At 37.0% G+C, this 19952-nt stretch overlaps 1 protein-coding gene and 1 non-coding gene across 2 annotated transcripts in view; both read left to right on the top strand.

Annotated features, from left to right (window-relative positions):
* CEP295 (centrosomal protein 295) overlaps nt 1-19952 on the top strand; it is a 43509-nt gene that overhangs the window by 14354 nt on the left and 9203 nt on the right. Inside the window, exons 9-20 of the mRNA XM_036388112.1 lie at nt 255-422; nt 1292-1516; nt 2772-2902; nt 4318-4530; nt 5611-5702; nt 5835-6903; nt 7857-8028; nt 8174-8326; nt 9843-9956; nt 15330-15436; nt 16896-17010; nt 18619-18852. Of these exons, the coding sequence (XP_036244005.1) occupies nt 255-422; nt 1292-1516; nt 2772-2902; nt 4318-4530; nt 5611-5702; nt 5835-6903; nt 7857-8028; nt 8174-8326; nt 9843-9956; nt 15330-15436; nt 16896-17010; nt 18619-18852 (2793 nt within the window). The remainder of the gene's footprint in view (nt 1-254; nt 423-1291; nt 1517-2771; nt 2903-4317; nt 4531-5610; nt 5703-5834; nt 6904-7856; nt 8029-8173; nt 8327-9842; nt 9957-15329; nt 15437-16895; nt 17011-18618; nt 18853-19952) is intronic.
* On the top strand, nt 16555-16638 carry LOC118693968 (small nucleolar RNA U2-19). Its single transcript, XR_004981352.1, has one exon. It is a non-coding gene; the product is annotated as a small nucleolar RNA U2-19 (small nucleolar RNA).

The following is a 19952-nucleotide window of genomic DNA, read 5'->3' as shown; positions in this document are numbered from 1 at the left end:
ATCAACTTTCATTTTGAAAAACATAGCATATTCTAGTGGAAACTGCTGCGGAGGTTCTGAATGAATAGATGGCTGTTGATCTAAACAGTTTTGAATCTTGTGTTTTGGGGGAAAAAAAAGCTGGATTAAATGTGTTGTGAAATGACCTATTGATATTTGAATTTCCTGGGGATTTATGTGTGAGTGTAGTCTTGCAGTGTTGTTTGATTTGTATTCCAAATGGTCATTTTATTTCATTGTGCTCTTTTAATTAGACATGAAAGGAGACCTGATTCTGCAGTTTGAGCCACAACCTTTGCCAGCCCCTTCTGAAAGAGCTCAAGATAATGATCTTGATATCTCCTTGGAGCATGAATCTGCTTGTGATACTCAGCAAGAGTCAGGACATGTGATAGAAGAGGAGGTCCCTAATGAGCCAGAAAGTAAAACTTCTAAACTGCATATTTAAATTAAACCTTTTCATTTTATATTAGAAAAGATTGGTCTATAAAATAAATTTTAGTAATAAGTAAAATGCCTTAAGTAACTTCTTAGTGTGCATACAACAATTCAGTGTAATTTGGTTTCTGTTTAGCATAGAGGATAATACCCTAATGATTATGAATTTAAAAATGAAAATGTGACTTCTTTTTCTGACATGCTTCAGTTCATTAGTATGCTGAGAATAATTTTCAGTTGTAAGAACTATACTGTTAGTAGCCATAATTATTCCTGTGTACTTAGTATAAATTATCGATTGATGCTGATGTGTGAACTTCAGATTTCGAGAGATTTCAAAGCTGAAGCTTTATAGTCTGCTTATTGCGTGTCTTTTATGTTCAGGTTTGTGGTTGAGCTGCTGCATATTGTGAGTAGGCTGGAATGGATGCACGAGTGTGTCCTGTTTGCCTGTGGCATGTCCAGGGTCGTGTGATGTGAGCCAGAAGTCTCCATGAGCTTTGCTGCTTGGCCAAGCACTTCTGCATCCTTTGGGGGGCACAGTCTGGTGTTTGGTCTGCGGTGCATTGTGTTGCCAGTGCTGATAGAAAGCAGAGGGCAGGTGTGGGGATGGTACTGCATATTTCTGCTACAGATTGACTATAAAATACTGCATCCAGTTTAGTCCTTCTTTCATAGCTTGCAGAGACAAGTTACTGCTTTTTCTCTTGCAGGTAAGAGAAAATTTTGCTAAGATTTTAAAAATACACCTAAGCTATTTGTCCAACTCTGTAAGCAATAAAAAAAAGAGTGTTTTTTTATGATACGAAGATATTCGTTACCCAAAACTCTTAACATTTTCTATTCTTTATAGGGCATGAAGAAGGAAAAACTTGCCAACCTCGATCAAAACTTGCCTTAAAGAAGTTGTTGAACAAAATTAGAAGCCAAAAAGATGAGTGGACATCAAAAAGTGAGAAAGAGAGTCAAAGTGAATTTGAAACTATTGAATCAGGCACAATTGCTAGTGAAAGGAGACCATTATGTGATTTAGAACTTAAAAAGGAGCAGCAGAAAAATACAGTGTGTGAAGCCAAAGGTACGTACTTGCAGCAAAGTTTGTTGTGTAGGAGCAAAAAGACTTTTATGGGGGGACTGTGACAGTGACTGTGACAAAATTGTTTAATGAACTTTCAGTGTTAAATGTTTTGTCACATTGAATGAAAGTACAGTTTCCTGTCTGTGCCTACAAGGCATTGTGGATTTGTTGAAACCACAAATAGGAAGATTTTTTGCTCTTATGTCCAACTTGTCCATTAAGATCTTGAAGAGAACAGATGTCCAAAATACCTTTCTCTCTTTTAAATCTCACTCAAATTGTCACATTTGGTATTGCTGTACTTTAATAGGTGTTTGCCTCCAGGGATAGAATTCTCAGTGCAGGAGTCAGCATTGAAGTTCTGTACCTGTTGAACTGCAAAGCTGCTTTCTTTGGAGATTGACAGCTATAAATGCCGAAGACAAGCATAAGCTGATGAGTGGAGTTTTTTCTGCTGTTAAGCACCATTCCAAAAAACCTTTTTGTTGAATTGGAATTTATAGCAGTTAGACACTGCAGTTCATTTGATAGTTGGATCATCTTGGGGTTACTTTCCATGTCTGTCCTTGGTGCCTTCTGGTTAGACTACTGCTGAATTGGTGATCTTGTATGTTGAGTGGGATTTCTCAAGTTTTCAAGTGATCAGGTTGCGGCATGTTGTTTTGGGTTTTTTGCTTTTGGGTAATTTGTTTCCATAGGGTGATTGGTTTTTTTTAAACAAGATAAAGTGATTTAGTTCCATCATGTACATGGCTATACCAACATAATGCCTGGGGATTGGAGAGTGCAGCATGAGTGAAACCATGCCTTGGGGAAAATGTGCTGCTATTTGAATCTAACAGTACAGGATTGAGACTTGCTTTTTGTGCAATAACCAAATGTTAGATCATTTGCCCAGTACTGCCAGTTTTAGACCCTCTTTCTTCCAAGAGGTTAATGTGTGGCTTTTGATTCTTCAGGATGATCTTGCTCTTGGCCTCCCAAGTAATATTAGAAATAATTTTCAGTCCCATTGAAGCTGGGACATTACTGGTATTCAAGAAAAACACACAATAAAGGGCTATTAAAGACTTAAATAATATAAAAAACCTGATTTTCCAGCTTATGGAGACAGGCAGAGTAGTTGGATATAGATCCTTTCAAGAGCAGCTTATGCATTTTGTTGAGAGATATTGGGAAACTGTAAAGCAAGACGTAAAGAAGATCCAAGGCTTGTTCTGACTGCAATTACAGCTAAATAACATGTATATTTTAGACTCTATGAAAATGTTGGAAAATACAGTTGCAGATGAAAAGTCAGTTCCGATCCATCCTCAAGAACAAGCAGCTAAAATCAGAATGGAAGAAGCAGCTAAAATGAGAAAGGAAGAGGAGAAACAGAAGTGGGTAAGTGTGTTTGTATTTATTCTTACCTCATTTGTGGTGTAAAAAAACGATTAACAGGAGATTTTTAAATATTTCCGGTTATACAGCAGCTATAGGCATTCTTAACATTTCAACTTTTACTGTAACATTTTCTATACTTCTCAAAAATGAAGCTGTAGCTGGAATTTAGAATAGAGCGGAAATCCCCAGTTTCTTCAAATCTAACAGGTGCTGAAGGCAAGGATAGTCATGGTTAAATGAAAATCACAGTTGTACATTAGTATCTTTGTTTTATAAAGGAAGGGTATAGTCAGCAATACATAACTCTGAAAACTTTATTTACCCTGTGTAATAATGTAGGAAAGTCTGTGGGATTGTATTTAGAGTGACAGGAAAAGCATGCAAACCTTGAGTAATTTTTTTTTCGGTTATCTAAGAACAAAATGCAGGAAGTTTTTTGTGTGTCTGGGAATGCTATATTTATTACATTTAGAAAATAATTCCTTTATGCATTATTTCTTTATATCTATTCTGTATTGTGTTTCATTGTATTTTAATTTTTGTTGTATCCCTAGAGACATACCAGCTGTTATGTGGTAGGTTTAAAAATAGCTGTTTGAAAAAAGGAGAATTTTGGGTCTACATACAGCCTTCAGTTGTAGATTTTAAGTTCAGAAATCAAGGAAATAAATTTTGACAAAATAGTAATATTTAAAAAAAAACAAGAAGTAACAGATCTTTGTGAAAGTGTGGCTACTTTTTTTAACCTTCATTTTCTTGGGTTGCTTTTCCTGACATCCCCTTTCAGACTGTTATTAAAGGCTGTTGTCCACTTCATCTTTGCCAGTACTTTGAAATTTTTCTTTGCTTCCATTCTAAAAGCACATATGCTGTCATTAGGCGTGGATCTAAGTGAATTGTAGCTGATAGGTACATGGAAAGAGAATAAAAATAAACAGACTACTTCAGAAGTTTATGGAGTGCTCTCAAAGTGGTTGTACATTAGCTATTTCAGAAGCTTTTGTAAAGCTTGAATTAGTGTTTAGGTGTGTTGAACTCTGATGAAAAACTGAATATAATGCAAAATAGATTTTTCAAGTAAGTTTAGGAAAATGGCTTCTTTTGCAGTCTTTGGAAGATGATAACATCTTGAATGAATTCTGATTTTATCCATTTTATTAATTTGAGAACAGATAATAATGCAATTATAAATGGACTCAGGGATTGTTAGAAATGTTGAGCCAGTAAAACAAAGTTATTCCTGTAGACTTTGAAACTACTTTTAAAGGTCCTGTTGCAACTTGGTAATACCTGTCACCAGCAATAGAATTTCTTCTGTAATTTGGAACAAAAGTTTGTGTGTGGTGTTGTGTGTGAGCAGCCTGGTTTCTTTGTCATTTGGTTCTAGAGATTACCCCTCATTTTTCTTTTGATAGAATGAGGAAATAGAGAAACAGAAACAGGAGCAGCTGGCCTTGATTAAAAAAATTGAGGAAGAGAAAGCTCTTTTGGAGGCTGATTATCTGAAGATCCAAATGCAAACTTGTTTGGAGCAGGCTAAGAAGAAAAAGGAAGAGGAAGAGCAAAGTCAGCTGGTGCAAAACCACACTCTCCATTCCACAGACCAGCAGAACCAAATGGAACATGAGGTGAATAATAACAGAAAATTGTGTGTGGGTTTTCATTTACTATTATAATAAAATAAAGAATGCCATTTACCAATTTTGAACTATATCAATTAAGACTATTTTTATTTTTTAGGCTGTGAGTTATAAATTTGTACGTATTAAAGCTTCTTTTTCTAGTGTACAAGCTTCTATTTCACATGGTATCACTGGACCTGAAGGAGTGTCATGAATATGTGTCAGAGGAGGTTTAGGTTAGATACTGTGGTAAAAGGTTTTTAACCAAGAGGATGGTTGGGCACAGGAACAGCTCCCAGAGAAATGGTCACAGCACCAAGCCTCTCTTGAGTTCAAAAGAGTTTGGACAATGCTCTCAGATACATGCTGTGACTCTTGGGGATGGTCCTGTGCAGGACCAGCAACTGGACTTTGATGACCTTGTGGGTCCCTTTCAGCTCAGATATTCCGTGATTTTGTGATTGTGACTTTTGCTGTTGTATTGTCTCTCTGTAGTTCAGGGGTCAGCCTTGATAATAATACCTGTTAGTAAAATCTGATTATAGTCACATAATGATTGTACATATAGACATAACCTTTTTCAGAAAGGTAAAAAAAATCATGGTGGGAGGGAAAAGAGAAAAATCTGTCTCTGTCTTTGTTTAAATCTCAAACAGCTGCTTAAAGAAGAGAAATTTATGGAGGATGTTGAAGGAAAGTAATCTTTTTATATATAAAATCTTGCTTCACTTGCACAACCAGTACTCTTTTGAGAGCCTGATTGCCTTGGAAATGCAGCTACACTGGCTCATTGCTCCCTGAGTTTGCAGGGTATATTTACCTCTTTAGGCTGAGCTGCTGTAAGCACCATTGACTTTGATGGTGTGTGCAGAGAGAGGCTGTAGCTGTGGGCCATCTGCTCTAGAAACTCCTTTAGCTTCATTGCCTCAGGCTGAAATCTCACAGACTTCAAACACGGTGGTACCCAGCAGCTTCTGTAAACTTAGGTGCAAGAGCATACAGCTTAAGGCTGATGCCATAATAGTTTTGTGAGTTAGTTGTGAGTTAGTTGTATATGTGCAATTAAAATTATTTTATTTTGATTAGACTGGAAATATATCTGAAGCCAGGAGTCCAGGAGAAGACAGTCGTAAACAGACGATACGTAATTTTCAACAACGCCTTCTGCAGCAAAAAAGGTAAGTGTCTTTATGGAATGTAAAGTGTCTTTATGGAATGCCTGTTCAAAGTAATTTGAATGGCCTTGATTATTGAAATTGCTGTTTCTTTTTGCACTGCTTTGAAAAGATTCATGTTTTCGTTCTGTTCAGGTTGCACAAACAAACCATTGAAGAAGTTAAAAAGAATCTACAGGAGTATCAAAATACACTGAGGCAAAGGTATCTGTCTGCTTCTGAAACACCTCTGAGCACCAGGGAAACAAAGCCCATTAATTTAGAGCTGGTGTCAGAGCTGCCCCTGCAGACACAAGGAGTGCAGCCAGCGCAGTACCAGGCATCAGAACAAGTTCACGCCCAAGAGTATGTGCGGTCATTACCTGTGTTTTCAGGAACGTTGGGTATGTTGGAAAAGCCATCTTCACAGAAGCAGCAAGAGCAAGTGCATAATATTTGTCCTGGAAAATCAGTGCAGTTCTCAGAAGCAGCAGAATTGAAGCATGGAGGGTTTCACTTGCCCTGTGACCGTCCTTCACAGGGACAAGTGGGAATATTCGAAACTGCCAATAATCACATCAGAGAACCATTCCAGTCCCATTTACCATCAGGGTCAGTCAGGAAAGAAGTGACTGCAGTAAGAACACAACCAGAAGCACACCAACAGCACTTTAGATTTGTGTTGCCTGCAGAAAGTTCCTCTGAGTCTTCAGAAACAGTACACTCTAAAGAGTTACCTCAGAAGATATCTAACTATCGAAACAAGACAGAAGCTGGAGAAGAGCATCCATTTAAGACATCCGTCATGCCACCCACAAAGAGATCAGCCTTGGCTGATCCTTTAACCTATCAGCAGGGATCTGTAGAGAGCAGCAGCAAAACAAGCCCTGATCAACCTCTCAGTCTTTCTGAACCCACAGTTCTAGTGCATGAAGAATCTAAAGCCCAGGGTGTTGAAGAATTCTTGATGTCAAAAGCAGGAGATGCATCTTCATTAAATTATTCTGGTATACTGAGCTTAAGGGACAGAGTGTTGGCCTCATCAGAAAGCATCCAAGCTCAGCAAAAGTATTTGAAAGAATTGCAAGAGCAGCTAGATGCACAAAGAGAAGCTCTTCTTTCTAAACAGAGAATACAAGAAAAACTACTTTTACAGAAGCAGGATAAATTGAAGGAACAGATGCAGAGACAGCAAGAGGCTTTGAAAGAACTTCTAAACAAGCAGGTAAGCTTTAGAAACACTTTGCATGGGTAATCATTAGTAGGTGATCAAACCTACAAGTCAATGCTACATTGTACCCCCATGGAGTGCTGATAGTTTTAGGTGATTTCCCATAATGAAAATTTCAATTAGGACTTCCGATTCTAATCAGTGCTTTTCCTCTGTAAAGCTCTGAGAGCACAGTTTTATTAAGTCTAATAGAAATACTGTGAAGGTCTTTGCTTGGTCTCTGAACATACTGCCTATTGAAATTGTTGTCTGAATACCTATAGGTAGAGTTGTCTTCATATCTGTAAATGCACCTCTATGTGTTAAGCAGCTCTTGTATTAAAAATACATAAGTAATACCTGAAAGGATATCACAATCATTTTGAATAGATAATTTTTCAAGTTTGTCTTTTTCTGTGTACCCACTATGAAATTGGTTTGGCCACTGCAGACTCAAGTTGTAATTTGCTTGTTTCTCAGTAACAGAAGAAAAATCCAAGTTTATTTTTGAGCTTATAAAGAGCCTCCTTTTGCCTCTCCTTGTATTTTTGGGGTTTTTTTTAAACAGAAGCCATCTTAGAAGAATAACTGTTCCCTGTAGTTCCTGTCTTTTGATTTCACAGTTTCCAAGCAGCTAAAATTCTTGAATTCAGGAGCAGAAAAAGTAAAAGCAGACTTTTTGGGAAATCTTCCTGTTAAAAATGATGAGTACTCTGATCTAATCTCACAAAGGCCTTGAAAATGTAACTAATTGTGTTTTAGCACATTAGGTTTGTAGAGCTCAGTAAAATATCTCCATGTCCAAATGTTTTTGTGAGCTAAGCAGATCTGTCTGGTATTCTGTATAACTGAATTACTTTCTTAATGTGCTTAATGTTGTCCTGCATGGAATACACACAGGAGAAAATGCTCTTTTGAAAAATGAGTATAAATATAATCTTATATAAAACTGCTTCCTCCCTTCTCAGGTGAGACATACGTGCCCAAATGAAGAAATGACAGAGGCACAAAAACCTGTCAGTATTAAGACAACTGACTTCTTTCAAGTTTCAGAAAACTACCAGCAAGAGAATTGTGGCAGGAGTAAATTTCACGGAAGTGAAACAATTTCACGGTGCATTGGCCCAGTTGAGCAAACTGGTAAGGCTGTTGTGTTGTTTTTCATTATAATTTTTATTGCTTTACAGCTGAGTTGGAGTTCTCTTCCATCTCTCCAAGTTATTTGAAGAGTGTGTGTGTGTGTTTGTACACATATTATTGCAACATATTAAACTTTGTTTTGCAGAACAACCTGAGAAAGTTCTCTGTAAAGAACAGAAACGGAGATCTTCCAAACCACCAGTGACTAAAGTCAAGTTAGGTCTTGGTTTGGAACAGCATGAACTTAGTGTTATACCAGAGGTAGACACGCCGAAGAATTGCAGCCTCTCTTTGGCAGGTAAAGTATAAAATATGTAATAAGTGCTGTTATGAGTAATAGATTGGAGGAATATAATCTTTGAGATTATTAGGAAATTATAGCTGATACTGTTGCCTTTCTTGAAGTATAACTTATACTGGCAAAATTGTAGTTCAGAAGAGTTTTCTTTTGTGTCTGTCTAGAAAAACATAATTTAAACAAAATTTAAACACCAGGAAACGAAAATTCAGTTACTCCATGACCTGAGTTCCCTGTTGATATTTCTTCTTGGCAGGATCTGGGTTAATAGGCAGTTTTACAGTAAGTCTAAAGAGTAGTTGGTAGATTTTGTTTAATGGTTTACTTTTTGATTATACCAAGTAAGTGACTGTGAAATCTTTCAAGTAAGGTGGTAGTATCAAGCTTCTACAGAAATTTTTAGGCCATCTTTTTAAATTGTTTTTTCTAGTTAAAAAACACTCATTGCAAAAACTTGAAGAGCAATAAAAATTTTATAAACATATTTGTTACAGTCGGCTGGCAATGCTTTGCAATTCTCTGTAAGGAACATTATTTAACAGGTACAACAAATTCATGTTTTCTAAAGGTAAACATTTAATTTTTTTTCAGTGTCTCTTCACATCTAAAATGTAATGTGTATTTTACAGAGCTTTTTATGTTGTGTTCTTAAAAAGGCTCAGCAGAACAATGTGAGTAATTACAGGCCAGTCAGGCCTATTCCTTGCAAAATAATGGAACAGCTGATACGGGACATCCTTCAATTAAAGAAAAGTAGTTAATACTAGTCAGCATCAGTTTATGCAGAAGAATGCTTGTTGGACCAATTTGATATCTTGATTAGATAGCAAGTTCTGTTGGGGAAGGTTCTGATGGAAGAATATATTTATGTTCTCAAAAGCACTTGGCTTAGTAACTTAAACTTGAACTTTAGTAACTTAAACTTAGCTGTATAATACTGTTATGATCCATAGGTGATTTATTCTTGTATTATCAAACCATTGGTAATGGTAGGTAGTAAAAACTTGAGATTTTTATTGGATTGGTTGGCCAGAAAGGGCTGTTTTGTGGGCTGGGTTGCAGAGAAAGAAATCTTTAAACCAGAGCAGAGAAGTTGTATTACCTCTGGATCTGGAGAAGTTATATTTTTTGCAACTTTTCTTGGACTTGCTGTGTGAAAAAATTAGTTTGAGATTTTTTTGAAGAAATACTTTGGTGGAGTTAGGAATTAGTTTTTGAGAAGTCTATGATCTGAATAATCTTTCAGCCTGTATAATGCATAGACTGATGTGATATGGCTAAATTCATTAAAATGGAGACCATAAAAATTCAGCAGTGTATTTCTGTAGAATAGAATATGCGTCTTAATGTTCCTCATGAAGTGCAAAACACTTCCTTTTTATACCTAAACTGATTGCAGGTGTTTTAAATCCAGATAAAACAGATGATGGTTTTAGAGAAACTGCTCAGATTTCAGCCTCTGGAGAGTTTGCATGTGTGAAACATCATGCTCTTCATGAAGGTATCTTTCCCTCAGGCATAACAAGCTATGAAGGAAAAGCCTCCAATGAAAGTCCAAGGCAAACTAATCCACCAGGAAGATTATTACAAGAATTGCTGATGATGGCTGCTGAAACTTCATGTGAGTCAGGTGAGGAAATCCTCTCCCTTCAAGAACACCATTCAGCCATTCAACATTGCTGATTTTGCTGCTGTTTATTTGTAGAATATGACCTGGCTGTTAAAGAACCTGCAGTGCTATTTAATGCCATTGAATTTTGAGTATAAAAAAGGATGTTTCAATAAGCACTTGTTTCAAAATGAATGAGTTTTTGTCTTTGAGGTTTTTGTGATCCATTACCATTCTGGTAACAAGTCCACATTGCAGGACACTTCATTGCTGGTCCACAGTTTCTTGTCCAGGGCATGTGCTTTTTGTCTGTAACCTTTAGAATGGTAAAGGTTTGCAGGTATTCCAGGTGGGAACCTATTTTGGGTAGACCAGTGGCATTCCTGATTCAGTACCCAGTGATTCTTGTATTGATGGAAGGGAAACCTATGCTTAAAAAGACTTCTGGACTGTTAATGTGTTGATCTAGATGTCCATTGAAAGATCAGTGTGTATAAGAAATTACTTAAAAATATGGTTGAGACAAAAAATAGAAGGCTGAGATCTTATCAGCTCAAGAAAACTTGGAAAGAATGTCTTAGGTGTGACAGACCCAAAAATTGAGAATTGTAGAATATTTCAAATTTAAAGACCTATAAGGTTTGTTGAGTCTGACTCCCTGCTTCTCCCAGGGTGTCCTAAAACTAAACCACTGCCCAGTTGCTCCTTGAACTCTGATGGCCTTAGTGCTATGATCACTTCCCTGGGGAATGTGTCCCAGTGACTAACCACCCTCTCAGTGAAAAACCTTTTCCTAATGTCCCATCTGAGCTTGCCCTAATGCAGCTTCATTCCATTTCCTTGTGACCCATTGCCTTGTTTGGTGTCAGGTAATTATTTAGTATCTGCAGTTTCTGTTTAATTAGGCAGTTGTGACTATCAGCTCACAGTGCATTAGCCTTGACTCTCAGCTTGTGAGACTAACACAGTGCTAGAGCTGAGCCAGACACCTGGAATTCTCAAGTAGCTGTGACTGCTCTCCTGTCTAGGAAAAGTCTGTGCATAGCCAGTATTCAAGAGGGGTCCATTCTACTTTGACCTTTTCTAGTAGCCATCATAGGCTTTTCACATGCTCCACTGAATATGTCAAAAGGAGCAGCAGTGTAATATTGTAAAGACTGCTTTAGCTCTATTCTTGTCTGTCTGTGAAGAGCTTTTACTGAACAAGGATACCTTTGAAGATCGGCCATGTTCATAGGTGGCAGAGTTTCCTGATTCCATAAAATAAAACAAGTTGTTTTGGTTATCAAGAAAAAAAAATTTGTTATAAAGTTTTATGAATGTTCAAAATAATTTTGTTACAAGGACATTGAAACCTACTAAGCACGTTATGGGTAACTTGACTGGCTTTATAAAAGAACAAAGGTGACTAGTTTGTAAAACATTCACTAAAGCAATCTGAAGCTTATTACAAGATGACAGTGTTGCATGGTCCAGTACAGTTTTCAGTATCCATCTAAAATATTACTGGAGCTGCAGAGGAGTTCTCAGAAACTTAGCAGCTTTCATATGCCCATTGTTACAAGCAATACAGCTATGTAGTATACATGTCCTGGTTTTGCTAGAAATTTCTTCACTGGCCCTAAGCTTTGATTTTTTGTTTTGTTTGCATTGAGACATCATTTCCAATTCAATCGGATTTACTTGGAATTGGAGTTGTTTTGAATAAGTACATATAAGCTCATTTTCCTTCAGCTGTTTCTTTATTTCTCAGAATGCCCCTTTTGAAGTATATCTATCTTTGAACTTCAATTATCATGAAAACATTTTGTCTTTTAACAATATTTGATGAAAAGACTTGTATTTTTCTGAGTAAGTTTAGAACCGTTGCTAAAGCAGCTGTTACCAAATTAATATAAAATATCTTGGTGGAGTGCATTTTTACATTATAGACTATTGTATATGAACAATGCAATAGTTTATGTAAGAGGATTAGGAAACTTTATGTGAACATCTATATTAAAAGAAAAAACCCCCAAAGCTTTCTGTGATTATATATTTAAGAGGATTGCCCTCTTGAGCAGATCAGCAACCAAAAGTGCCAGCAATAATCTTGAAAACATATAGGCTATGAGGCTCTCTTGGGTACTTTCAGTAACCAGTATGGTATTTCAGCAAGAAAACCTACAGCCCCTTACACTTTAAATACAGAGTTCCTGAAGGGAAAATTTAAGGTTCATTTTAGGTTGTTGCTTATGATTTTTTATTTAATTTTGTTTTTAAATATTTTTTGCTACTTGTTTCTTACCAGAACATGTTTGCATTTTTTTCATGTTTTCAAGATGTAATTGTATCTCTACAGGTAAGAGCAAATGAGTGCTTTGTGTGATCCTTGACCTTGTTCTTTGCAGTAATGTTCTTGCTGGTTTGAACCTTTGACCAGATAATATAAGTCTTTACAACTTAGGAGTTGTACTGCTTTCATGGTTACAAAACCACTAGATGTGTACAAATCCCTAGTCACTGCTCACATGCTTTTTCAAATCATAAATAAAAGATGAAAAGAAAAAGTTGGTAAGTCTGCTTTTTACATACAGATGCTTTATCAACAGAGGTGAGTTTCCTTTGATAGGAGATTTGCCTTGGGTAACAGGCAGTTTTTTTGAAAAGTCTGTAATTAGCTGCCTGTATACTTTGCCTCTCAAATTTAAGGGCAGCCATGTCTGTAAAATGGGTCTTAAGGATTCCTTGTGGTTAGGGGGGATGAATCCCTGTGCTCAGTACTGAGTGGTTGCAAGTGCTACACAAACTGATCAGCTGGTTGCAGCCAGAGAACAGGTAACTGAAGTGATGATGCCTTGAGTGCCACCAGTGAGTCTAAAATCTGAGTTGCTCTTTTACACGCCACTGATGCATTGATAGGATGAATTGGGAACTTGGGACACTTGATGTTCTTTCCAATCCTATTTGGCTAGAATGGGCCAATAGGATTCAAACGGTTAATAGGGAATTACAGAGTAACCCTGCAGCTGAGACAGGCAGTTTGATTGCATAAACCTAATTTCCTTAGCAAGTCAGCCTGCAACTACTGACTAGGTTTGATACATACACCTCTTCCACAGTTCTTCTTGAGGACTCTTCATCAGGCTTGTCTCTCTCTATATCTGCAGTGGTTCCCTTGAGCCGTGTTCCAGATGTGATTATCTTCATGTGTTACTACTGTGTACAGGGATGTTATTCCAAGCATGACTTTATTTTGTGATCCAGGCTAACCTAAGATTTCAGTTTATCTTTAGTAATCACAAATAGTTGTCCATAATTTGGCATTTCAACAGACTGCCTTTTCCATTACCAGTTTAGCTTCTGTTTGTTTCCTTGTTTGTCTACATGTCTGCATTTGGACTAAGCCCTGTTTTTATATTGTCTTCACTGAGTCTTTGGATATTTGGTCATGTCTTTCAAATTGCACCCTAAAATAATTGTTGTTATTTTACTGTCATTCCTCTTGGGGTGGAAAAATAAGCATTTGAGTTATTGCAGATTCAGCTTTTAAACATAAATTCTTTGTGACATTGTGGTGGCCAGAAAGTTAAAACATTAAATTCCCATGTTGATGTCAGCATGCTGTAAGAACCTTGCACTATTATTTTAGAGGAGGGAGAAAGACTGAATAACCTTCCTTTATGAATCACCAAATACAGGATTTTTAGAGATATTAATACAATAAAGTCATGGGATATGAGCATGGAGTTTTAATTAAATAATTTGGTTTATAGCATGAAACTGATACTGTTCATTCCTGGTATTAATATCACAAGAACAGTGCAGGTTATTGCAGTTCAGTAATGAAATATTTGTAACATAGCTGTCCACAGAATTTATATACAAGAGATTATTAAATGCTTGAATCTCATTTCTAGTGTGTCCTGAATCACCTGTCCTGGTGATATTCTAGAGAAAATAAAATAACTTCTTTCAGAAAAGTATCTCTAATGTTGATGGAAAGGTATCAAGAAATGGAGAATTATGCGGTAGCTTGCTCCAGCACTTGCTTTTTTATTAAATTTTAAAATAGTCTATTCCTAGTTTCTGAACGTCTGACAGCCATTTCTAGACACTGCTTCTTGTTAAGGTTTAGCAATCATTTGTGCTATGCATTTTTTTTCCTATGGAGATGTTTACATAGCATTGATTAGATGATTGCAGTTTTCATGCTTCTTCAAGGAATTTTCTTGAAGGCCTTGCTCATTTCCAGCATCCTCTGTCTCCTGTATTCTGCTCCAAGGAAGAGGAGCAGACTTGAGCTGAGTACTTGACCTCTAAATAAACGTGTTTTAGATGTATTTCCATTTATGTTTTGTACTTTCTCCTAGATGTCTGCTGGATAATAGTGACTATAAGAAATCTTGGACTTCTTTTCCTCTCCCTGAAATGAGGTTCAAAATGCTTCATATTTATTGAGAATACAGTCTTTATTATTGTCATATCATATCAGTCCATTACTGTTGTTGCTTTACAGAGGAAACATTTCCCCTTTTTTTATAGTATAAATTAGAACAACCAGAGTTTGCCATCTGGTAAGAAGCTGAGTTTCAGCATACACAAAGTACAAACTAGTGTTAGGATTCAGAAAAAGTTAGATCTGCTTAAGTAGAGAGTCTTATAAAAGCTGGGGATTTGAAATGTCTGTCATTAGCAGCCTTTTTAGAATTGGGAGAAAACATGCCTACTTCACTTGTGTTTAATTTCAGTTTCATACTTAGCACTTCTTTCTTGAAAACTATACTGGAAATAATAATATGTATTTGTTTGTGACAGTTAACTTATAATCATAGAATTGTCAAACTTTGAAGGTGCTTATCAGCACTGAATGCAGAAATGGCATTTGTTGGGTGCTACTGTGGTGGTTTTTTTGCAGGTACCGACCTTACTTAGTTTTATGTGTAAGAGCATTATGGTAAAAGTGACTCAGTTCCATGGTATTAGTCTTGCTATAGTTAAGCAGTTCAGTTCTTCTGGTTTCTCTGACTCAGAATGTCTGCTTTTCTTTGTAATCCCTGTAATGGTAGATTGTAAAGAATTCCCCCCACTCCAGTGAAATGATTGTGATAACACTGGCAAAGCCACGTTTCATTCTGCTAAGCCAAAACATGAAATTCCAGCTCTTCCTGCCTGCTCTGTGGTAGTTAGAAATTATAGGAAGGTGTGTCAAGGACCACAGGTCACTGATGAAATTGGTGGTGTGGTGCAGCAGAAACTGCTGTGTAGGTGAAAGTGGTTAAGGCCGGGCAGAATCAGTGCCTGAAGAGTGAGGCCAGCAGCAGTGGAGTGTTACTGCCCTCTGCTGTGCATTGCTCACTATGAACTCAAAAATGGCTTTTTGTTCCTCATTGCTTCTGTTACCTTTGTGTTCAGCCCAGTCCCAGGACTCTCAAGTGTCTCAAGATTCACCAGTTGTTGCTGCTGAAGGTGGAGAGAGACTTAGAACAAGTTCTGGACCATCACTGAGGCTTGATAATACGGTTGGTCACAACAAAATAATCATATAACTCACTCTTTATTTTGTGGTGTAATCTTTTTTTCATATTGGGTGGCTAAGAGTGGGTGCACTATTCTAGATGGAGCAGTAAAACAAGCCCCAAGTAAAGAGGTAAGCACTGTGATGCATCATCTGGCTCTGTTCCTGTTCATACAGCATGGGATGCTGTTGCTCCTCAGTCAGGGCACCCAATGGGTTACACTCAGCTTGCTGAGACTCCTTTTTCATAGTGCTGCTCCCCAGACAGGCCCAGCTGGGACTGGTGCTCTGGCTTCTTCTTTCCCAGGTGCTGGACTTTGCTGAGTTTCATACCATTCCTGTAGAGGCAGCCTCAGAGGTCTTTCTGGATACCAGCACTGCTGCTCAGTGCATGGGATGTTCTTCCTGACTTAATGTATCTGCAATTTTGATAAAAGTGTGGTCTCACCTCCTCTGGGTCATTGCCAAATACAGAGCCCTGTGTACTTGTTCCCCACCTCCACAGAGTGTGTAACCCCTCAGTCCCTGACTTCTGAGCCTGATTATCCAGCCAAGGTTTTACCCTTCTTACTGTCCATCCATCCAGGTTGCAACATCCAAACTGGCATCATAGAATACTGTGAGAGTGTTAAAAGCCTTGCCAAAACCAGCACCAGTCTCCCTCCTTTCTCTCCCTCAAAGATTCCATAATTTTGGTAGCAGATAAAAACAGTATTTAAAACATGCTGTGTTATGACATGGATAGATAAAAGTACCTTGGAATGTAAATGTTCTAAATGTGTATGTTAAATACACACACACACATATATATAGTAGTACGTAATGAAAAATGTAGCAGAAGGGTTTCCTAGATTTTTTATTTTCTTAAGGCACATTTTAAGTCAGAGTTTGAGAAGAACTGTTCACATCTAGTTCTTCAAAATTCTTCTTCGTGACTTTATAGAGCTTACCTTAAAATTAAAGAAGATAATGCTTTAGAAGATTTTGTATATTTTAGTTTAATTTCATAGAATGAAAGTCTCCTGTATGCAAAAAGCTCAATATTGAAAGTACTTATAAAGTTCATGAGTTTTTAATGTTTTGCATATATGTCCCTCTGAGATCCACAATTCAGCTGAAGTGGATCTGTGATGAGAAATAGCCAAATCTGACCACCAGAAGATTGTTTTATCTTCCAGGTGTCATGATTTGTATGCAGTTCTGAGAGGCTTTATGTGAGACTGAGTGTGTGAATGTGTGTGTGTATATGAGAGAGAGGGGAGGGGGCTGTTGGGGGGTGATGTGCCTGGGACATGGGGGGTGAATGTGTTGTACTGAGCAAGGATGAATCTATATTTGCCTGACTGTGCAAAACATGAAGGCTCCTACACTTGAACTGAGCTCAGAATAAAATGTGTGGGTTTACAGCTTTACTTCTGAACATGTGAATACATGGTAATAATAGGTGTGTTATTTTATTCTAGGAAGTGCCAGGTTCAGAGGCTTTCATGCAACGAATACCCTGTGATGTAACTTCAACAGTTTCCACTGGCACCTTTTCAACCAGTGAAATGTTGAATGCAAGCCCTGTTGACACCGGTGGGTGTTCAGGTTTTGTTGTTCTTGTAAAAAGAAAATTGTGGTTTAATTTTATGGCAGAATGGGTCTAACTCACCAAACATAAGTTCTTCTGAAATAAGCTTATGTCAAATTTCACCAAAGGTTGATTAATACATCTTATAGAGTTGAGTATAACCAGAATGTTTTCTTAGCTGCTTATGATTTTTTACTTTTATAATAATTTTAATATTATTATACATCTGCTTTGGCAAAGGATATTTTGAGTTTTATTATGCAACTGTAACACTAGCAGCTATCAAGTGGCAATTCTTGTTTTATAAATTATCATCAAATGATACACTGATAAAAGTTTCCTAATAAATATATTTCATGGATTATTGCAGAGCTATGATTGTCTTGCTGTTAAGAGACTTGTTCCAGTATCTGCCTGTCACCACAGTAATTCTTAAGGACTTATTTATGGAAATGTCATTTGAATGCCATATTGACTTTTAATAGTTTTCTGGGGAATATGTGTTCTTACTATTTTTTGTCTGTAGTCTGCCTCTTGATGTTGTTAGTTTTTCATAAAATCAAAACCAATTCCTTTATTATAAATACATAAGTCTTCCTGGCAGTATTACTTATGAACATGGAATTGAGTTTGAAATTGATTAGATAGTGACCCTTGGATTTACTTACTTCGAGGCTTAATATTGGGTTATTCTGACATGCATCTGATTTCTTAAGAAACATATGTATATGTGTTATTCCATGTTTATAAATCAATTTTTGAAGATTACAGTTTTTACAGCCTGAGATTTCAATGGCTCATTTTAACTCTAATTTTTCAAACAGATGTTATTTTGAATAGTAAGGTTTCTAACTCAAGTGACACATCTGTGTTTTAGTGATGTAAAAAAGCTAAAGTCATTTCTAAGGTAATTTTCTTGAAATTTTTCTTCTCCATTCTTTTTTTTAGTTGTGAAAGAAAAATACCAGATTTTTTCTTGAAGAAAAATACTAGAAGTTATTTGACTAAATAAATTTTTCAAGTCTAGCTGTGTCTTCACCATACACTCAGTGCTTAGTAGTGACCTTTTCTGGTAGCTTTGTGCAGTTCTTCTGTAAGCTTATAAATAATAAAGATACAGATTAAGAAGGGTTGGTGTACTGTTTAGGAACATGATTTTGTTTGTCTTGATCCCTCAGATTTCTAGTGTTGGCATAAAGCAATTTCTGTTTGAGCACAAATAAAACCACTGTGGGTGTCATGAAGATATTCAAGATCACATGAAAGGATTGACACGTTTATATGCAGTAGGAAGTAAAGGTGTGCGAGTTAGCATAAAATAGCAGTATTAATTCTTTTCTGCTGTTATTTCAGTATTTCCTAAGTCTACATTCTGTAAAAGTGCTAAGCTGTAAAAGTGCCGTGTACTGACTCTTCTCTAATCAGATATTAGCAACTTGCATTTGTGAAAATGTGTGGTGAGGTTTGTAGGAGCGTTGACAGGAGACAATAAAAGAAAGAAACAAAACCCCAGAACTCTATGACTATTTCAGGCTGCTAAGCACTGTCATTTCAAATGATGTAATGCAAGTGGTTTGTATGCATGACTATGAACATCTAACTTATTATTTCAGGATTGTCTTCTGATAGAAGAGAAGATGGAATTGTGAGAGAAACAGGAAGTCACCCTTGGAACTCCTCGCTTCCTTTTACCTTGCAGCAGAGGCAAGAAATTTTGTCTGGAGTGTCTGAAAGTCAGTTGTCTGAAGGAAAGAGGTGTTTTTATAAGGAAAACCAGATACAGCAGATCTTGAAGAGACCTACTGGGAACTTGAACTCTTACTCAGAGGACAATACACATTTCCAAGGTATTCATTATTTTATAGCATTTTTATGCTGCTCTCTGATCATAAAGAATGAGGAGCTTGCTCAGTGTTAGGCATTGGTCTGTATTATTTATATTCAATTTACATTTTAAAGTCAATAAGGATTCTACATGCAAGAATGCAATACTTTGATGTTCTTGGAGCTTGGTGTTAGATACATGTTCACAAAGATTACCTAGTGCAGAAAAAAGGTAGATTGACTGGATCCCTGTCAGTTCTGTGCAGCTTCCTGCCACTGTGGCTGGGCTGCTCGCCACCTGTGCCATTTTTGTCACTTGTTTATGCACAGCTTTCACTTCAGGAGGGTGCAGAAATACTATATAATACTTCATTGTTGACAAGGGGTCACAAAGTTGGTGAAACTCCGACTGGCTGGTGGGAATTTTATGCTCTCTAGAAAAATACAATAATTCATGAAAATTAAAAACATCGTTATTAGCGATCATGAAGATTTAATTCAAATCACTTCTTCCTGGAATGTTTGAAAACTTCAAATCATATAATTATAGGTTATTCTAGACTTGGAAGAACCTTCTAGTTATGTGACCCAAATTCTCCTTCCTGCTCACAGCAGAGCCAACTTAGACCAGGTTGCTTAAGGGCTTGTCCAGGCAAGTTCTGAGTATCTCCAAGGACAAGATTCTATATCACTAAGCAACATTTTAATAACTTTCTTCTTTTTTTTTTTTTTTCTTCTTTTCTTACATGTTTGAGGAGACTGCATTTTCTTTAAACTGACAGAGGGCAGATTCAGATTAAACGCTAGGAAGAAATCAATCATAGTGAGGGTGTTGAGGTTGGGTAGTGAGGGTGCTGGTACAGGTTGCCCAGAAAAGTTGTGGGTGCCCCATCCCTGGAAGTGTTCAAGGCCAGGTTGGATGGGGCTTTGAGTAACTGTTTGAGTGGAAGGTGTCCCATAGCAAGGGGACACTAGATGGAACTAGATGATCTTTAAGGTCCTTTCCAACCCAGACTATTCTAGGATTCTCTGTACTGTACCTCTTAAGAGTTAATAGACAGCAGACATTTTTTGTACCACTTCCCTCACACCCCCAGTTCTTCTTTTAAGATTGAACAAACTC

This window comes from Molothrus ater, chromosome 2, assembly GCF_012460135.2.
Source record: "Molothrus ater isolate BHLD 08-10-18 breed brown headed cowbird chromosome 2, BPBGC_Mater_1.1, whole genome shotgun sequence".
NCBI lineage: Eukaryota > Metazoa > Chordata > Aves > Passeriformes > Icteridae > Molothrus > Molothrus ater.
This window is presented reverse-complemented; position numbering and strand designations above follow the sequence as displayed.